At 47.3% G+C, this 20764-nt stretch overlaps 1 protein-coding gene across 1 annotated transcript; it reads right to left on the bottom strand.

Annotated features, from left to right (window-relative positions):
* Positions 1–6622: 6622 nt before the first annotated feature.
* Positions 6623–17728, bottom strand: RSL1D1 (ribosomal L1 domain containing 1). Its single transcript, XM_038763366.1, has 9 exons — positions 17595–17728; positions 14948–15078; positions 13442–13577; positions 12162–12310; positions 11970–12071; positions 11000–11093; positions 10787–10909; positions 9837–10064; positions 6623–8258 (listed from the first exon to the last, which is right to left on the bottom strand). Exons 1-9 carry the CDS (start codon positions 17721–17723, stop codon positions 6771–6773), a joined length of 2580 nt encoding a protein of 859 aa, XP_038619294.1. The 5' UTR covers positions 17724–17728; the 3' UTR covers positions 6623–6770.
* Positions 17729–20764: the final 3036 nt, after the last annotated feature.

Raw genomic sequence — 20764 nt, 5'->3', positions numbered from 1 at the left:
GTGAGCCCGCCGTTGGGTAGGGACCGTCTCTATATGTTGCTGACTTGTACTTCCCAAGCGCTTAGTACAGTGCTCTGCACACAGTAACCGCTCAATAAATACTATTGAATGAATGAATTTGTTAAGTGCTTACTATGTGTCAAGCGCTGTTCTAAATGCTGGGGTAGATAGAAGATAATCAGGTTGGACACAGTACCTGACCCCCACGGGGCTCGCTGTCTATCTAGTGCAGAATGGGGTCGTCACATAATTTATGCAGAGAAGCAGCGTGGCTCAGTGGAAAGAGCCCGGGCTTTGGAGTCAGAGGTCATGGGTTCAAATCCCGGCTCCGCCAACTGTCAGCTGTGTGACTTTGGGTGAGTCGCTTCACTTCTCTGGGCCTCAATTCCCTCATCTGTAAAATGGGGATTAAGACTGTGAGCCCCCCGTGGGACAACCTGATCACCTTGTAACCTCCCCAGCGCTTAGAACAGTGCTTTGCACATAGTAAGCGCTTAATAAATGCCATTATTATTATTATTATTATGAAGTGCTGACTAGTTACCGAGCACTGTGTTGAGCACAAGTGTAGGTAGGTATAGGATTATCAGATAGGTAATGGAGAGCAGAAGATGGTCCAGGAGCCTTTGTGGCTTATGAACACTTTATTTAATCAATCAATCGTATTTATTGAGCGCTTACTGTGTGCAGATCACTGTACTAATCAATCAATCAATCAATCAATCGTATTTATTGAGTGCTTACTATGTGCAGAGCACTGTACTAAGCGCTTGGGAAGTACAAATTGGCATCACATAGAGACAGTCCCTACCCAACAGTGGGCTCACAGTCTAAAAGGGGGAGACAGAGAACAGAACCAAACATACCAACAAAATAAAATAAGTAGGATAGAAATGTACAAGTAAAATAAATAAATAAATAAATAAATAGAGTAATAAATATGTACAACCATATATACATATATACAGGTGCTGTGGGGAAGGGAAGGAGGTAAGACGGGGGGATGGAGAGGGGGACGAGGGGGAGAGGAAAGAAGGGGCTCAGTCTGGGAAGGCCTCCTGGAGGAGGTGAGCTCTCAGCAGGGCCTTGAAGGGAGGAAGAGAGCTAGCTTGGCGGATGGGCAGAGGGAGGGCATTCCAGGCCCGGGGGGAGGACGTGGGCCGGGGGTCGATGGCGGGACAGGCGAGAGCGAGGTACAGTGAGGAGATTAGTGGTGGAGGAGCGGAGGGTGCGGGCTGGGCAGTAGAAGGAGAGAAGGGAGGTGAGGTAGGAGGGGGCGAGGTGATGGACAGCCTTGAAGCCCAGGATGAGGAGTTTCTGCCTGATGCGCAGATTGATCGGTAGCCATTGGAGGTTTTTGAGGAGGGGAGTAATATGTCCAGAGCGTTTCTGGACAAAGATAATCTGGGCAGCAGCATGAAGTATGGATTGAAGTGGAGAGAGACACGAGGATGGGAGATCAGAGAGAAGGCTAGTGCAGTAGTCCAGACGGGATAGGATGAGAGCTTGAATTAGCAGGGTAGCAGTTTGGATGGAGAGGGAAGGGCGGATCTTGGCAATGTTGCGGAGCTGAGACCGGCAGGTTTTGGTGACGGCTTGGATGTGAGGGGTGAATGAGAGAGCGGAGTCGAGGATGACACCAAGGTTGCGGGCTTGTGAGACGGGAAGGATGGTAGTGCCGTCAACAGAGATGGGAAAGTCAGGGAGAGGACAAGGTTTGGGAGGGAAGACAAGGAGCTCAGTCTTCGACATGTTGAGCTTTAGGTGGCGGGCGGACATCCAGATGGAGATGTCCTGAAGGCAGGAGGAGATGCGAGCCTGGAGGGAGGGGGAGAGAGCAGGGGCAGAGATGTAGATCTGGGTGTCATCAGCGTAGAGATGATAGTTGAAGCCGTGGGAGCGAATGAGGTCACCAAGGGAGTGAGTGTAGATTGAGAACAGAAGGGGACCAAGCACTGAACCTTGGGGAACCCCCACCGTAAGAGGATGGGAGGGGGAGGAGGAGCCTGCAAAAGAGACTGAGAAAGAACGACCGGAGAGATAAGAGGAGAACCAGGAGAGGACGGAGTCTGTGAAGTACTAAGCGCTTGGGAAGTACAAATTGGCAACCTATAGAGACAGTCTCTACCCAACAGTGGGCTCACAGTCTAGAAGGGGGAGACAGAGAACAAAACCAAACATATTAACAAAATAAAATAAATAGAATAGATATTATCAAGTAAGATAAATAGAGTAATAAATATGTACAAACATATATACATATATACAGGAGTCTCAAGAATAGGGACTTAAAAGGAAGTTCTGAAGTCACAGAAGCACAGGTTCACTGAAATGTTTATGGCAGGGGGAAAAGAATGTAGGCTTAGAGATATTAAGGGGAAGGAGAAGAAGAACAGTTTAGGAATAAACAGGGATTTGTCATTCCCAAAATTCAAAGTCAGGTGGCCGCACAATCTTTCATGGGGAAAACTTGGGCATTAGTTCAGTTGGAGAGAGCCCCGGGCCAGAAGTCAAAGAATAGTTAAATCTTAGTCCCAATTCTGCCAATGGCTTTCGGTGTGGCTTTGGGGAAATCATTTCATCTCTCTGGGCCTCATTTTCGAAACCTCACTGGGCTACTGAGGGGCTAAATGAGGTTTGCGAAATGGAACAAATTCCTTGGGGGGGGACAAAAAAAAAACATTTCAAAATGAAACACAAATCTCTGTGGATTTCGACCTTCGTCTCTTGAATTCGCTGTTAGCTGATTCGCGCTTTGAAAACACACTTCCCTCCCTCTTGCAGTCTTGCCTCTTGTAAGGACTTGAGAAGAGTACAGTTTTAAGTGTCTCCATTGTCTGAAAACAGTCACCCTTAAGAATATCTTTTAAAGCCCAAGGCATCTCGGGATGACTGTAAAATTTTTCTATTCCTTGAATAAAAATTCTTCCCCTTCTGTACTCCTCTGCCAGGAAAAAAAAAAAAGGATTTAGAACTCCCAATGGAAAGAACTTAAAGATCATATGAAACAAAGAGTGTCCTACTTACTACATTACTGCCTGCTTAGGAAGTGATCAAGAGGCACCCCGCCTCTGCTGCTTATCTGCTGTGTGATCTTGGGCAAATCACTCAACTTCTCTGTGCCTGTACCCTCACCTCTCCTACGAAATGGGGATTAAGACTGTGAGCCCCATGAGGGACACGGACTGTATCCAACCCGATTAAGCCTCTATAGACTTCGCCATTTAGTACAGTGCCTGGCGTTTCGTGCTTAACAAATACCATCTTAAAAATAAAAAAAAATCAGACCTGGGGTCTAAACCCTGCTCTTCCACTAATCATCACCTAGCAGCTCCTTGAAAAATGGGTAGATCTGCCTCTTCCAACCTCGCACCCGTGGTGAGATCATTTATGACAGCACTTTCTAGAAAAATTCATTCATTCAATCGTATTTATTGAGCGCTTACTGTGTGCAGAGCACTGTACTAAGCGCTTGGGAAGTACAAGTTGGCAACAGATAGAGACGGTCCCTACCCAACAGTGGGCTCACAGTCTAGAAAGGGGAGAATGCAAGAGAAAAGTTATTTAAGAAAAAAAACAGTAATGTATTCCTTTCAGAGCCTAGCACAAGGGTACTGAAGGTTAAACAAGTTAGGAAAATGGACAAAACATGCATTTTACTCAATTTCCCAAATGAAAATAAATGATTATTCTCCAATTAGGAGGGGCTGTCTGGAGCACAACTAAATTCTTCACTGCTTCAAGTGAGGCAGTGACTTTTCTAAAATTTGGAGCAAGATTCACATTGTCACAATTTAGTGTATCCTCTTCAATCCCCAAAGTCTGGTTAAATTCTGCACCAGATATTTTTATCTGGGCACTGAGACTTATTATTCAAAGTGTTTTTTAGATGTTTTGACAACTCCTCTACTCAAATACATTCTCATGTAAGCACATCTTCAAATTTTAATCCTTAAGTGCTTGGAATCGTCAATTTCAGTGGCAGAATTAACTGAAGTTCCAGAACCGAGCACATGAAGCTGCGTGGACGTCTTTAATTTCTGACTCATTTAAAATGAATCACATATAGATGAAGAAGATAGAATATAGATGAATATAGATAGAGAAGCAGCATGGCTCAATGGAAAGATCCCGGGCTTTGGAGTCAGAGGTCACGGGTTCAAACCCCAGCTCTGCCACTTGTCAGCTGTGTGACTTCGGGCAAGTCACTTTACTTCTCTGGGCCTCAGTTCCCTCATCTGTAAAATGGGGATTAAGACTGTGAGCCTCACGTGGGACAACCCGATCACCTTGTAACCTTCCCAGCGCTTAGAACAGTGCTTTGCACATAGCAAGGGCTTAATAAATGCCATCATTATTATTATTATTATGAAGAATGACTGTGCTCAGAACCCTCATCTTGCTAATCCAGGTGTTCTAGCCAGTGTCCCACCTGATTATTTGATATCTACCCGAGTTTGATCAATACCTTCATTAGGATTATGCTAGGGTAAACCCAGGCACCATGCGTGCTGGGTGACCTTGAGTAAGTCCCTTGGCTTCTCTGTGCCTGTTTCCTCATCCGTACAATGTAGATTAAATGAAGATATTCTCCCTCCCAGTTACTTTGGAAGGAACAGGGACTGTGACCTGATTATCTTTACTACAGTACTCAATATAGTGCTTGGAACATATCCATCAATGGTATTTACTGAGTGCTTACTGTGTGCTGAGCACTGTACTAAGTGCTTGGAAGAGCACAGTAGAATAGGGTTGGTCGACACAGTCTCTGCCCACGAGGACCTTACTGTCAAGGGTGGGAGGCTGACATTTGTATAAATAATCGAAGTATGGATATGTATTTAAGTGCTACGGGGCTGAGGATGGGGTGAATATCAAGTGCTTAGAGGGTATAGATCTAAGTGCATGGGTGATATGGAAGGGAGAGGGAGTAGGGGAAATCGAGGAAGGCCTCTTGGAAGACAGGTGATTTTAATAAGTCTTTGAAAGGGTGGAAAAGTGGATCTGGCATTTATGGAGGGGGTGGAAGTTCCAAGCCAGAGGGGATTTCATGGGAAAGGTGGGCGGTGGCGAGATAGTTGAGATTGAGATAGCTGTCATTCTATTTATTCTGACGACTTTTGACACCCGTCTCCATGTTTTGTTTTGTTGTCTCCCCCTTCTAGACTGTGAGCCCGTTGTTGGGTCGGGACCGCCTCTATATGTTGCCGACTTGTACTTCCCAAGCGCTTAGTCCAGTGCTCTGCACACGATAAATACGACTGAATGAATGAATTCAAGTTCCGTTACTTTATCCTAATTCTGACAGGGCATCATGCTTACAAGTGCTTTATATTTATTAAGCACTTACGTGCCAGGCACTGTACTGAACACTGGGGAAGATACAAAACAATTAGGTAGGACACAGTTCCTGTCCCACATGGGGCTGTCTTAATGCCCATTTTACAGACGAGGTAACTGAGGCAGTTAAATGATTTGCCCAAGGTCACCCAACGAAGGACAGACCTGGGATTTGAACCCAGGACCTTCCAACTCCCAGGCAAATGCTGTATCCACTAGACCACTCTGCTTGATGAGCCTCAAACCTCCAATATCACATTTCCTGTCGTTCCCCCAAGACATTTACAAGTGGGCTTGTAAATCATGGGATTACGATTGTGAGCCCCACGTGGGACTTGATCACCTTGTACCTCCCCAGTGCTTAGAACAGTGCTCTGCACATAGTAAGCGCCTAATAAATGCCATCATTAAATTCACAAATGGTATTTATTAAGTGCTTACCATGTACAGAGCCCTGTATTCAGCACTGGGCAAGTACAATGCAATATTCAGCAGACACGTTCCCTGCCCACAAGCAGCTTACGGTCTAGGAGACAGGCCCAGGGGGAAGTTTCTCTCCATCCATGAATGGAAAAACACGGTATTTGGAAAAAGTCCTACCTAGTAGTTGACACTACTGCATTAACATCCTAGGTAAAAGCCCTGATCTTGCTGAAAGAGGACAGGTAAGAAATTTATGAGGAAAATTAAGACATTTGGACGATCCTGGGATTGGTTCAGTTAGGAGTGGTAAAGACCAGAACATTTAAATACCCCTCGGACGTAAGCTCGTTGTGGGCAGGAATGAGTCTCCTTGTTATAGCGTATTCCCCCCCAAGTACAATGCTTTGCACACAGCGAGCGCTCAATAAACCTGACTGAGTGAATGAATGAATTCTGGAAGATTCTGGAGTAACATTACCTATTTTGAGTTTCCTTTTTGATTTTTTGAAATGTGAGATGAGATATTCGCTGCCCCGAGGCTGAAATTAAACCCCAGACAATCCAAGAAAAGTAGGTTTATTTTTAAAACGCAAGTTTATTTAAAAAATGTTTTAAAATGTAGGCCTAGTTTTAAAGTAGTAATACACACCCTGGACAAACAGTGTATTCCTGAAAAGAAAAGATTACAGGGAAATGCTAGGCTGGCTTTGGAGTCGGAGGTCACAGGTTCAAATCCCTGCTCTGCCGCATGTCCGCTGTGTGACCGTAGGCAAGTCACAACTTCTCTGAGCCTCAGTTACCTCATCTGTAAAATGGGGATGATGACTGTGAGCCCCACGTGGGACAACCTGATCACCTTGTATCCCCTCTACCGCTTAGAACAGTGCTTTGCACATAGTAAGCGCTTAACAAATGCCATCATCATTATTATAGCCATCATATGGGGAAAGGGCTAGGGCAACAACAAAAACATTTATTTCCGACCGAGCCTTTCAAAAGCCAAGTCTCTAGGCTGACTGAGGCACTTTTGGCTTCGTGGGCTTTCGCCTTGGGGTACGGGGAGGTTTTCTGGCTGACTTCATCAGCTTCCCGCCTTTGTTAGGAGTAGCAAAGGATCTGGCCCCTGGCTTTTTGGGAATCTTTTTCGGGGCTGCCTTCCCTAGGGAAGAAGGGGTTTCTTGCTCGGCCACTTCCGAGATCTTCGGCTTCTTGCCTGGGCTTTCGTTAAGAGTAGCCAAGGAGCCGGCCTCTGGCTTTCTGCGAGTCTTTCTCGGGTTTGTCTTCCTTAGAGAAGGGGTATCTTGCTTGGCCGCTTCTGAGATCTTCGGCTTCTTGTCTGGGCTTTCGTTAGGAGTAGATAAAGAGCTGGCCTCTGGCTTTGGGGGAATCATTTTCGGGGTTGCCTTCCCTAGGGAAGAAGGGGTTTCTTGCTTGGCCACTTCTGAGATCCTCGGCTTCTTGCCTGGGCTTTCTTTAAGAGTAGCCAAGGAGCCGGCCTCTGGCTTTCTGGGAGTCTTTCTCAGGTTTCTCTTCCTTAGAAAAGGGGTTTCTTGCTTGGCTGCTTCCGAGATCTTCGGCTTCTTCTCTGGGCTTTCGTTAGGAGTAGGAAAGGAGCTGGCCTCTGGCTTTTTGGGAATCATTTTCGGGGTTGCCTTCCCTAGAGAAGAAGGGGTTTCTTGCTTGGCCACTTCCGAGATCTTCGGCTTCTTGTCTGGGCTTTCGTTAGGAGTAGGAAAGGAGCCGGCCTCTGGCTTTTGGGGAATCATTTTCGGGGTTGCCTTCCCTAGAGAAGAAGGGGTTTCTTGCTCGGCCACTTCTGAGATCCTCGGCTTCTTGCCTGGGCTTTCTTTAAGAGTAGCCAAGGAGCCGGCCTCTGGCTTTCTGGGAGTCTTTCTCGGGTTTGTCTTCCTTAGAGAAGGGGTTTCTTGCTTGGCCGCTTCTGAGATCTTCGGCTTCTTGTCTGGGCTTTCGTTAGGAGTAGGAAAGGAGCCGGCCTCTGGCTTTTTGGGAATCATTTTCGGGGTTGCCTTCCCTAGAGAAGAAGGGGTTTCTTGCTTGGCCGCTTCTGAGATCTTCGGCTTCTTTTCTGGGCTTTCGTTAGGAGTAGGAAAGGAGCCGGCCTCTGGCTTTTTGGGAATCATTTTCGGGGTTGCCTTCCCTAGAGAAGAAGGGGTTTCTTGCGCGGCCACTTCTGAGATATTCGGCTTCTTGCCTGGGCTATTGTTCGTAGCCAAGGAGCCGGCCTCTGGCTTTCTGGGAGTCTTTTTCGGGGTTGCCTTCCTTAGAGAAGAAGGGGTTTCTTTCTCGGTCACTTCTGAGATCCTTGGCTTCTTGTCTGGGCTTTTGGCTGGGCCATTGAGCTGGGCCGTTCCTTGATTCGCCTTTTCCGGAGACAGCTCAGCCATGGGAACCTTCCGCTTTTGGCTGGAAGATGGACTCTGAGGACTTTGGACCCCGAGACTCTTTTTGGGCGATTTTTCTTCAGGCTTCGCTTTCTGCATTAGAAGGGGGAAAGAAGCAGATAGAGATGATTTATTTTATTTTGTCAGTATGTTTGGTTTCATTCTCTGTCTCCCCCTTTTAGACTGTGAGCCCACTGTTGGGTAGGGACTGTCTCTATATGTTGCCAATTTGTACTTCCCAAGCGCTCAGTACAGTGCTCTGCACATAGTAAGCGCTCAATAAATACGATTGATGATGATGATGAGAGAATACAAAGATTTGGGATGGGACTGAGTACGAAGGGAGGTAGTTTGCGGTTTCCCCAACCCAGTCAGCCAATAAACTAGAAACAGAGGACTATTCCATAGCAGAAGTCGGCGCGAGAGTCAAACAGGTGGAAAACTCGGTGCCCAGAGGGCCAGCCCCACCAAGTTATGGCTCCTCGTGTGACGTCCAACATCATTACATCACACGAGGACCCGCGCAGTGTGATGGCATCGCCGCTTCACGGCAACTGCTGCCGGGGAGATGGAAAAGAGGCGAGGGGAGGGTACACCCTGGCAGAACCAACAACGGCAGGGACCAGCTGGGAGCCCAGAGCCCCGGCCTTTGGATCGGTTTCACCTGCAGTGCTGGCGATGGCGTTTTGGGCAGGGGTTCCTTTCTCAGCCTGAAAGGAGCCCGATTCAGCTCCAAGAAGAGCCAGGCAGAGCCCTAGGGCCACAGGTTGCCCGCTCCTCGTTCAAAAGTCTCTGTCGCTTTGCCAAGGGAAGGGGGCTCAGGCCAAGACTGGATCTTGGTTGTACGTATTTACTAGTCTATTAATTTTGTTAATGATGTGCATCCAGCTTTATTTCTATTTATTCCGATGACTTGACACCTGTCCACGTTTTGTTTTGTTGCCTGTCTCCCCCGTCTAGACTGTGAGCCCGTTGTTGGGTAGGGACCGTCTCTATATGTTGCCGACTTGTACTTCCCAAGAGCTTAGTACAGTGCTCTGCACACAGTAAGCGCTCAATTAGTACGATTGAATGAATGAGTGAATCTAATTTGGAATGCCCGACTTTGGCGGGAAATGTGGGAAAATTTGGGAATATCGGTGAGGCTCCAGGCCAAACTAACGCCCGACAAAGAGTTCCCGAGCCATGTGGATTTTGTTCAGGGTGGTGCTTTACAAGGGTCGGCGGGGCGTAACGCAGTTAGGTCACCATACAGCGCAGCGTGCGCTTCACCGACGGCGAGGGGGACTTCCTTCCGCAGAAGGTCAGGGTTCGGCCCCATCCCAGCCTCGGCAGCAGAGTGCCAGCAGCTTTCCCCTTTTCACCCAGGGCCTGCCCGATTGAGAGGGCTCCAGCTCTCTGGCAAAGGAAGACCACCCCAAAAGGTTGCCACCCTGCCACCCGTGACCATGACCACGTTAAGGGGACTTGGGACGGCAAGTTCTCCCCACAACGCACTGCCGTTGCCACCTCTCTGGTACCCTGAACACTCCCCCACCCCGAATGAGGCACCAAAATAAGGGACAGTGATCAGCGGGGTTTCCTGGACTCTACTTGGTTCATTTTACAGAGAGTTGACCGTAAAACCTTTTCTAGCAGAAACTGCAAAACGCAAGTGCTAAAGAAAAATACCTGGGGGCTCTTCTTAGCGGGCCCTGACTGGATGGGAATTAATTGGGGAATTTCCTCTTCGGGCTCCTGTTCTTGCACTGCTGTGGTTTTGGCCTTTCCTTCCCGTTCTTTTTCCAGGCCGGTGTCAGACGGAACCGCAGCCCCGCGCTGCTTCTTCACCTTGCGGCGAGCGGCCTTCTCTTTGGAGGTTCCTGTTTCCTTCGCTTTCTTTTTTCCTTGTGTTTCCTTCTGCGAATTAAAGCAGACAGATCTGAGCAGCACGCGGGGCTCCGATCACACCGCGATGAGGAGCGCGGGTGCCTTAAAATTCCAGGCAGTCCCGTACCACATCCTTCGGCTGGCCGATTTCAAGCAACCCTTCCTTAAAGCACATGTTTCTCCGGGCGTGACTTATAACCGAATCTGAGAAGACAGCATCTACCCTGGCAGACCTTATTACAATGCTCCTGTCGACCGGCACCGGTGACCCTTCCTCTCCCTTACTGCCCAAGGAGGGGCCGAATGCAAGCCGAATGAAGGCCAGGAGTGAGGGAGAAGGAACCAGGCAGCAATTCAAAGCCACGATCGTGGCGAGTCACTTCCCTTCTCTGGGCGCCTCAGTTTCCTCATCTGTCAAATGAAATTCAACACCTGTTCTCTCTCCCCTTTACACTGAGCCTTTAGTGGGAACGGAACCGTGTCCAATCTGTCTACGCTACATTTAGTACAATACAGTAATCGGCACCCAGGAAACACTTAATACCGCAATTATTATTATTGTGTTCTCCAGGCTATGACATCCGAAAGCAACCCTGCCAAATTCCAGGAACGCTTTTTCCCACCTCGGTCTCATCTCCCAGATCCCTCCGAGTCCCGGAATCGGGCCAAGGCTGAAGCCTGCCGCGGTGACTAGATCCAAGATGATCCTCCCACACCAGGGCCGCCCCGGACAACTGTGAATTCAGCCTTACTTTTTTGGGGGATTTAGCGGTGGTGGGTGGTGTGAGATCCTTGGAATTGAGAAAGGAAGAGAAGATGGGAAGTGCGACAGACTTTTCTGATTTCATGTGAACCATTTTTACGTTTTTCCATTTCTGCAACCAAGGAAAAGTATACGTTAGCCCACTGATGCTTTAGTTAAATCAGAATTCAACTCAGAGAGACACACACACACACTTAAGTACCTCTGGCAGCTTCTCTGAGAGCACTTGTATCGTGGCAATCGCATTAGCCACAATCTCCTTCATCTCCATTCCAGTGTGGCCGATCTGCACCGTACTGAAACGGAAGGGAAATTTTTGTTTACTAAGACCAAAGTGGCTCTCCAAAAACCGGAGCTTCTGAGTGGAGCGAACGCTTCGGGCCTGGACCCGTGGTGGGCAGCCGTGGGAGGAGGAAGGTCTCTGAGTCACGTCAGCCTTGGGCAGCTCACAAAATCCTTTCCTTCTCTCCCTCCTCTTTCCCTCCAGAAACAGACTCGGATTCAGGCTGCGTGTGGCTCCAGGATTTCAGCCCTTGAAGCGCTCTGTGAGGCCTCGCTTATATACGGCAACCTTTTTCCCCAGGTGCTAAGGATGGACGGAATGTGTCGCGGAAGAACGTGGCCTCTGGCCAAAGGAAGAATTCACCGGCAAATCTGGGGCAAAGAGCCGCAAAAAAGGTACGACAGGAGGGCGGAGAAGGGGGTTGGAATCGCCTTAAAACGGGCCAGGCTGGATACCAGCTTGGCTGCCTTAATTCCTCGACAGCAGGACGTTCTTTCCCAAACCAAAGAACTTTCTGCCTGGAACAAATCGATGCCTCTTGCCCACGGTGTCACTGGCAATATCCAGTCACCCCTAACAGAAGGGCGCAACTCAACTGCAGAGAAGCAGCGTGGCTCAGTGGAAAGAGCCCGGGCTTTGGAGTCAGAGGTCATGGGTTCAAATCCCGGCTCCGGCAATTGTCAGCTGTGTGATTTTGGGCAGGTCACGTAACTTCTCTGTGCCTCAGTTCCCTCATCTGTAAAATGGGGATTAAGATGGTGAGCCCCCCGTGGGACAACCTGATCACCTTGTAACCTCCCCAGCGCTTAGAACAGTGCTTTGCACTTAGCAAGCCCTTAATAAATGCCATCATTATCATTATTAACCGCCACCAAGCTTTGACACCTACCTGCAAGAGCCGCGATTAGAGATGGTCAACAAAGTTCCTTGGATAACTTTTTGCAACTGCTCGGCCAGCCTACTGCTCTTCAGGTTTACAGGTAAAGGGTCTCTTAAAAAGAAAAAAAAAAGTCCAACCAGTTCCTGCTTCAAGGGGTCCGAAGCGAGTCCCTTCGCCCGTTTACACTGCGGAGCGACTTACTTCTTTCGCAGATAGAAATGTTTCCCTAAATGTGAGGGCAGAAGCCGCGCGATTCTCTCATCACACAGGAAGACGCCGAAACTACTCAGGAGGCGACGCTTGGCTTCGTATGGTTTGTATTCTCTTTTTAGAGTCGCAAAGGGCATCACCTGGGAAAAGGGGAGAAAATTAGGGCTCGGGAATGGGGTGACTGTTGCGCTGCCCCTTGAATCCTAAACCACTGCGGGGGACCGCCACGTTTTGGCGGTCATCTTGCGGTCCCCTCTCCCCGGCCGACCCCATCCCCTCTTTCCCCTCGACACACCCGCATTTCTACCCGGCCCGTCCTCGGCCATGCTCAGACTCCGGATACGCCCAAGGAGCCGGACATTTGTCCCTAGGCCCGGGCCTCCTGCCACCTCACCTCTTCCAAACAGCAGGGGAGGACTCAGCCATACCTGTTCTCAGCAGACCCTGCATTCTGCCACAACAGCTCACAACTGTCACCTCTGCTCACGGCGCGAGAAGCAGCTCAGCCGACAAGAGAGAGGACTGCTGAAGTCTGCTTCGGCGGTGCCCAGCACAAGAGGGTAATTTACTAAAGGCTTATCAGGTGTCAAGTATGAGTGTACAGAGAAGCTACGAGATGAAACGGTCCCCAAGGGAATCACAATTCCATAAAGGGAGGGACCTGAAAAACTCCCATTTTACGGAGGAGGAAAATTAAAGTTGCAGAGGGGTTAAGCAACTTGCCCAGAGTTACACAGCAGGGCAGTGGTAGAGAGGAGGCTAGAGTCCTGGTCGCTTGCCTCCTTTCTTTTATAATATTGGTTATGCTCTTATTATGTGCCACACAGTAGGCTCGTGATGGGCAGGGAACGTGTCCGCTATATTGTACTCTCCCAAGCGCTTCGTACAGTGCTCTGAACACGGTAAGTGCTCAACAAATACGATCGATTGATTGACCGAAGTGCGGCACTAAGGGCTGGGGTAGATGCGAGACAATCAGGTTGGGCACAGCCCCGTCCCCCACGGGGCTCTTTGTTTAAGTAGGAATTTTCCTTTTGCAAATGAGGACACTGAGGCACAGAAATTAAGGGCCGTGCCGAGGGTCACACAGCAGGCAAAGTGGTAGAGGCGGGATCGGAACCCAGGTCCTCTGGCTCCCAGCCTGTGCTCTTTCCACAAGACCACACCGCTTCCCAGAATGTTCAACAGTCATTTTATCTGCTCTGCAAAAACACAAAATATTAAGAAACTATGTTTCCCAGCTTTTAAAAAGTGACCAGTTTTCCCTTTACCTGACTAATGTTGACATTCTGCTGTCTCAAAAGTTTTTTGTAGTAGTTTTCTGTTTGTCCCGGAGTTAACCTGGGCTCATCCTTGGTGAACAGGCAAATTTCAACTGTATCAGGTCGAATATTAAAAGGCAGGGGTCTAAAATTAAAGAGAGCATTGGGGAAGGGCAGAAGTGAGTAGTGAATTCTACTAAAATAGATAACAAAATGCAATCAAGAGCTAGGCATAAACAAACAAAACGCTCTAACCTTGACCTCCCAGATACACCCGAGCGCCATCGGGCCTACAGAGTCCCTTCTGCTAGTCTTTGGCTGACAATACTGACGTTAAATCACGACCACGAAGGTCCCATCGGCATCACGGTTCAGAAAGCTTGAAGCACCCCCCTTCACCCGCGTCACTACCTTCTTATTGAAGAAAATAGCAGCCACTTGGGCCAGGAATATAGGCAAAACATAGGTAAGGGGCATTAAATAACAGTATTCGAGAGCGCAATGGAATTAGTAGACAAGATCAAGGTGTTTACCTTACCGTATAGAGGGGAAAGAGAGACACTAAGAACGTCCAAGAAGAAGCAACAGAATACCAAGATGTGTACATTTAAGTGGAGGCTGTGAGGACTTAAGTGTTTAGGTGATACAAAAGCGCTGATGGGGGAAATGGGAGATGCGTGGTGGAGAAATTAGAAAGGAGTCAGGGAAGGGCTTCAGGAGGAGACCAGGCGGGCTTTTGAAGATGGGGAGGAGAACTGTGGTCTGTCAAATACGGTGGGGGGAGAGGGCAGGCACGGGGTTGACAATGGCAGGGACAAAAATGAGGCACGAGAGGAACGGAGAAGATGAGCTAGGACGCTGTGGGAGAAAAGAGCGGGGAGGTTGTGAAGGGAGGGAGCTGACTGAGCTCCTTCAGGCCAATTGTCAGGCGTTTCTATTTGATGGGGTGAAGATTGGGAGATCAGGGGGATGAGTGGGGAGAGAATAAGAATGGTTTTCAAGCACTGTACTAAGCGCTGGGGTAGATACAAGACCCAGCCCTTGTCCTTTATGAGGCTCCCAGTCTAAATAGGTACCATTATTATTCATTATCGTTATTATCTGGACTAGAGAGGAGAGAAAATAGCGGAGGAGAGATCAGCAAGGAAGCAGAGGCAGCAGTCACGCTGTGGGTACATGCCAAGAGGCCGTTTGGATGGAGAGGAATGGGAAGATCCTGGAAATGTTTGGACAGAACAGCAGACTGGGATACAGCTGAATATGAGGGCAGAAAGAGAGGGAAGAGTCAAGGCCCGTTCAAGAACAGGCTAATACGCAGTAGCGTATATCTAAGTCACTTCCTTCAATGATTCGCTGCCAGGTAAATTCTACGGGTGTGTGTGTCAAAAAGCCAAAGAAACTCCTCTCACAGAAACCAAACCGGTGTTGGGCCTGCTGATTACCCACCAGGAAATGAGGACTGTATGGGACAGGAAGAGCTCAAATGTATGGCAAACCGAGATCGTGAGTACTTACATTTTGATTTTCTTTCTTTCTTGGGGTATTTTCCACAACGTCACCACTAAAAATATATTCTCATCCTCATTCAAGAGCATATTTTTCTGAATTCCCGAATGCTTCAGGAGCGTCTGAACCGCTTCTTTAATCTGGTAAATGCACAAATATTAAAACGTGATTGTTCTGTTCGGTTTTTTTGGCCATTCCCACAATTTCCACTGTATCTCCACCCCGAGACCCTTTAGAGAGATCTTTCTTGGAGCACAACAACAAAAGAATCCGATTAAACCGGTTCACAAATCAGGTGCTTTATCCGCCACAGTTCGAAGATACGACCCGCCAGTACTACTTACTCTTCTCTGCAATTCCCTTCGCCGCTCGACCCATCCTCCAAGAAGCATTCCCAGATGAGCCCCACCTAATTATGTCAGAATCTGGATATATCCGTGCACGTACGTGCGCGACTGCTCTGCGGCCTTCCGCGCTCCTTCGAACGGCTAAAGGTTGGGTCATTCTTGCCAGCCGACGGGCTCTAAAGACACTTGATTTCTAAAGCACGTTTTCGAGCGCTTCCCTAGTATAGCGCTTTGCACCAGACAGTTTGGCTGCTCCATAAATGTAGTGCTTTTTATGGTGTTTGTTAAGCGCTTACTACACGCAGGCGCTGTGGTAGATTCGGGTTAATCAGGTTGGGCACAGTCCACGGGGCTCAGCCTTCATCCCCATTTTGCAGATTCATTCGTTCAATCGTATTGATTGAGCGCTTACTGCGTGCCGAGCACTGGACTAAGCGCTTGGGAAGGACAGGTCGGCAACGTAAGATGAGGGAACTGAGGCCCAGAGAAGTGACTTGCCCACAGAGCAGACAAGAGGTGGAGGCGGGATTAGAACCCAGTCCCCGGCTTCTTCGAGTCGCCGGGCACGCGCCACGACCTGACGTCCTTCCGTCACCGTGGGCAGGGGACGTGTCAGCGACTCTGTTGATCTGAACTCTCCCAAGCGCTTGGCACGGCGCTCTGCCTACGGTGAGCGTTGAATACAATTAATTGACTGATCGATGGCGGCGTCTGCTAAGGTCACTTTCGATGACGGCCGGTGGGAACGGTGGCCGCGGTCCCAGGGACAGGAGAGAGCTGGCCTTCTAGACTGTGAGCCCGCTGTTGGGTAGGGACCGTCTCTAGATGCTGCCAACTTGGACTTCCCAAGCGCTTAGTACAGCGCTCTGCACCCAGGAAGCGCTCAATAAATACGACTGAATGAATGAGTTTGGGGAAGCCAGCAAGTAGCAAGAGAAAGGAGGGAGAGGGACATGCCAACCTCTCTCCCTTCCCCTCTGGACACAATGCCTCAGGAGCTTGAAAAGTCTCCCCCATCTTTCCGCTCCCCACAGCAGCGTGGCTCAGTGGAAAGAGCCCGGGCTTTGGAGTCAGAGGTCACGGGTTCAAATCCCGGCTCTGCCACTTGTCAGCTGTGTGACTTTGGGCAGGTCACTTCACTTCTCTGGGCCTCAGTTCCCTCATTTTTACAATGCGGACGAAGACTGTGAGTGCCACGTAGGACAACCTGATCACCTTGTAACCCCTCCAGCGCTTAGAACAGTGCTCGGCACGTAGTAAGCGCTTAACAAACGCCATCATCATTATTATTATTACTTAAGTTCTCTGGGCCTCAGTTCCCTCATCTGTAAAATGAGGATGGAGACTGTGAACCCCACTTGGGACAACCTGATCACCTTGTAACCCCTCCAGCGCTTAGAACAGTGCTTGGCACATAGTAAGCGCTTAACAAATACCATCATTATTATTATTATTACTACCATTCCTTCACTTCTCTGTGCCTTCGTTCCCTCATCTATAAAATGGGGATGAAGACTGTGGGACAACCTGATCACCCTGGATTCGCCCAGAGCTTAGAACAGTGCTTGGCACATAGTAAGCGCTTAACAAATACTATTATTATTATTACTTCGCTTCTCTGGGCCTCAGTTCCCTCATCTGTAAAATGGGGATGAAGACTGTGAGCCCCACGTGGGACAACCTGATCACCTGGGATCCGCCCAGCGCTTAGCACATAGTAAGCGCTTAACAAATGCTATTATTATTATTACTTCGCTTCTCTGGGCCTCAGTTCCCTCATCTGTAAAATGGGGCTGAAGACTGTGAGCCCCACGTGGGACAACCTGATCACCTTGGATCCGCCCAGCGCTTAGAACAGTGCTTGGCACATAGTAAGCTCTTAACAAATACTATTATTATTATTACTTCGCTTCTCTGCGCCTCAGTTCCCTCATCTGTAAAATGGGGATGGAGACTGTGAGCCCCACGTGGGACAACCTGATCACCTTGTAACCTCCCCCGCGCTTAGAACAGTGCTTCGCACATAGTAAGCGCTTAACAAATACTATTATTATCATTACTTCGCTTCTCCGGGCCTCAGTTCCCTCATCTGTAAAATGGGGATGAAGACTGTGAGCCCCACGTGGGACGACCTGATCCCCTTGTAACCTCCCCAGCGTTTAGAACAGTGCTTGGCACATAGTAAGCGCTTAATAAATGCCATTATTATTATTATTATTATTTATTCATTCATTCAATCGTACTTATTGAGCGCTTCCTGTGTGCAGAGCACTGTGCTAAGCGCTCGTCCTCCCGGGGACCCCCGCTACCTGCGGCTCGGGCACCAGCTTCAACTGACTCCTCTTCGTCTTCTTCTTCGTCTTCATCTTCTTCGTCGTCTTCATCTTCGTCGTCTTCATCTCCTTCGTCTTCTTCTCCTCCGCCATCACGGCCACCATGATGCCCCGCGCGCCTGCGCACTGCCGCACCGGAAGTAGGGACAGCGCTCTTCCGGTCTGGAGGAGGAAGGAGGCCCCGGCACGTGGCCGCCGAGGGGAGAAAGGGGCGAGGCCCTGCATGCAAATGAGCGCGCGCAAAGGGACGCGCATGCGCGCGGCGGAGCTTGGCATGCAAATGAGAGCGCGTTAAGAGGCCGGCGCGAGGCGCGGCTCGGTATGCAAATGAGCGTGCGTTAAGGCGGCCGCGCTTGCGCAGGAGAGCCCTCGTGCCTTCCAATCCTGGCGCGTGTACTAAGGGTAATAATAATAATGACGGCATTTATTTTTTTATTTCTATTTATTTATTTATTCATTTATTTATTTTTATTTTTTTAATGGCATTTATTTTCTTATTTTTATTTTTTTAATCGCATTTATTTTTTATTTTTATTTTTTAATGGCATTTATTTTTTATTTTTATTGTTTTAATGACACTTATTTTTTATTTTTATTTATTTATTTCTTCATTTATTTCTTTTTATTTTTTAATGGCATTTATTTTTTTATTTATATTCTTAATGACTTTTTTGTTTTTATTTTTTAATGGCATTTATTTTTTATTTTTATTGTTTTAATGGCATTTATTTTTTATTTTTATTTTTTTAATAGCATTTATTTTTTATTTTTATTGTTTTAATGGCATTTATTTATTTATTTATATTTATTTATTCATTTATTTAATTGTATTTTTTTAATGGCATTTGTTTTTTCTTTTTATTTTTTTAATGGCATTTTTTTTTGTTTTTATTTTTTAATGGCATTTATTTTTTATTTTTATTGCTTTAATGGCATTTATTTTTTGTTTTTATTTTTTAATGGCATTTATTTTTTATTTTTATTGTTTTAATGGCATTTATTTTTTATTTTTATTGTTTTAATGGCATTTATTTATTTATTTTTATTTATTTATTTATTCATTTATTTAATTTTATTTTTAATGGCATTTATTTATTTATTTTTATTTTTAATGGCGTTTATTTTTATTTTTATTTTTTAATGGCATTTATTTTTTATTTTTATTGTTTTAATGGCATTTAGTTTTATTTTTATTTTTTAAATGGCATTTATTTTTTATATTTTTTAATGGCATTTTTTTATTTTTATTTTTTCAATGGCATTTATTTTTTTTATTTTTATTTTTTCGATGGCATTTGTTGTTTTTTTTTTAATGGCATTTAGAGAAGCAACATTTCTGAATTAAATGTAGCATTGCTGTTGTGTTTCATTTGATAATAGATGACTATTACTCTATTTATTTTACTTGTACATATTTATTCTACTTATTTTATTTTGTTAATATGTTTTGTTTTGTTCTCTGTCTCCCCCGTCTAGACTGTGAGCCCACTGTTGGGTAGGGACCGTCTCTATATGTTGCCAACTTGGACTTCCCAAGTGCTTAGTACAGTGCTCTGCACACAGTAAGCGCTCAATAAATACGATTGAATGAATGAATTAAGCGTTTACTATGTGCAAAGCACTGTTCTAAGCGCACTTACTATGTGCAAAGCACTATTCTAAGCTCAGGGGAGGTTACAAGGTGAGCAGGTTGTCCCACGGGGGGCCCAGCCTTCATCCCCATTTTACAGATGAGAATAATAATTCATTCATTCATTCAATCGTATTTATTGAGCGCTTACTGTGTGCAGAGCACTGGACTAAGCACTTGGGAAGTCCAAGTCGGCAACATCTAGAGACGGGCCCTACCCAACAGTGGGCTCACAGTCTAGAAGGGGGAGACAGAGAACAAAACAAAACATATTAACAAAATAAAGTAAATAGTATTAACAAAGCAAAATCAATGATGATGATGCCATTTTTTAAGCACTTACTATGTGCCAAGCACTGTTCTAAGCGCTGGGCAGGTTAGAAGGTGATCGGGTTGTCCCACAGGGGGCTCACAGTCTTCATCCCCATTTTACAGATCATAATAATAATAATGCCATTTGTTAAGCATTTACTATGTGCCAAGCACTGTTCTAAGCACCGGGGAGGTTACAAGGTGATCAGTTTATCCCATGGGGGGCTCACAGTCTTCATCCCCATTTTACAGATGAGAATAATAATAATGGTGATGATGATGCCATTTGTTAAGCGCTTACTATGTGCAAAGCACTGTTCTAAGCACAGGGGAGGTTACAAGGTGATCAGATTGTCCCAAGGGGGGCTCGCAGTCTTCACCCCCATTTTACAGATGAGAATAATAATACTGATGATGAGGATGCCTGCACACAGTAAGTGCTCAATAAATACGATTGATTGATTGATTGATTGATTGAGAGGAGCGGGGCGCATAGTGCGCATGTGCGCGGGGGCCCGGCCAGGTGTGATATTGACAGCTTGAACTTTAACCTCTCCCCCCGTGTCACCTCCGACTCCCAACCCCGGGCTCTTCCCACTGAGCCACACTGCTCCTCTAATTATTTTATTAATAACGATGGTATTTGCTAAGCGCTTAGTATGTGCGAAGCACTGTTCTAAGCGCTGTTATCTCCATGTGGTGAGAGGAGCGGGGCGCATAGTGCGCATGCACGCCGGGGCCCGGCCAGGTGTGATATTGACAGCTTGAACTTTAACCTCTCCCCCCGTGTCACCTCCGACTCCCAACCCCGGGCTCTTCCCACTGAGCCACACTGCTCCTCTAATTATTTTATTAATAACGATGGTATTTGCTAAGCGCTTAGTATGTGCGAAGCACTGTTCTAAGCGCTGTTATCTCCATGTGGTGAGAGGAGCGGGGCGCATAGTGCGCATGCACGCCGGGGCCCGGCCAGGTGTGATTGACAGCTTGAACTTTGACCTCTCCCCCCCTCCTGTCAACTCCGACTCCCAACCCCGGCCTCTTCCCACTGAGCCACGGTGCTTCTCTCATTTTTTATTAATAATGACAGTATTTGCTAAGCGCTTATTATGTGCGAAGCACTGTTCTAAGCGCTATTATTATCTCCTTGTGGTGAGAGGGGTGGGGCTTGGAGTGTGCGTGTGCGCGCCCAGGCCTGGGCAGG

Source organism: Tachyglossus aculeatus, chromosome 21 (assembly GCF_015852505.1).
Source record: "Tachyglossus aculeatus isolate mTacAcu1 chromosome 21, mTacAcu1.pri, whole genome shotgun sequence".
NCBI classification, from domain to species: Eukaryota; Metazoa; Chordata; class Mammalia; order Monotremata; family Tachyglossidae; genus Tachyglossus; species Tachyglossus aculeatus.
This window is presented reverse-complemented; position numbering and strand designations above follow the sequence as displayed.

Coding starts and splice junctions, on each gene's coding strand:
- RSL1D1 (XM_038763366.1), bottom strand. CDS start 17,723: ATGGTGGCCGTGATGGCGGAGGAGAAGAAGACGAAGGAGATGAAGACG. Junction 15,079..17,594: donor AGCTGGTGCCCGAGCCGCAG/GTAGCGGGGGTC, acceptor TGCATTTACCAG/ATTAAAGAAGCGGTTCAGAC. Junction 10,910..10,999: donor TCTCAGAGAAGCTGCCAGAG/GTACTTAAGTGT, acceptor CCTTGGTTGCAG/AAATGGAAAAACGTAAAAAT.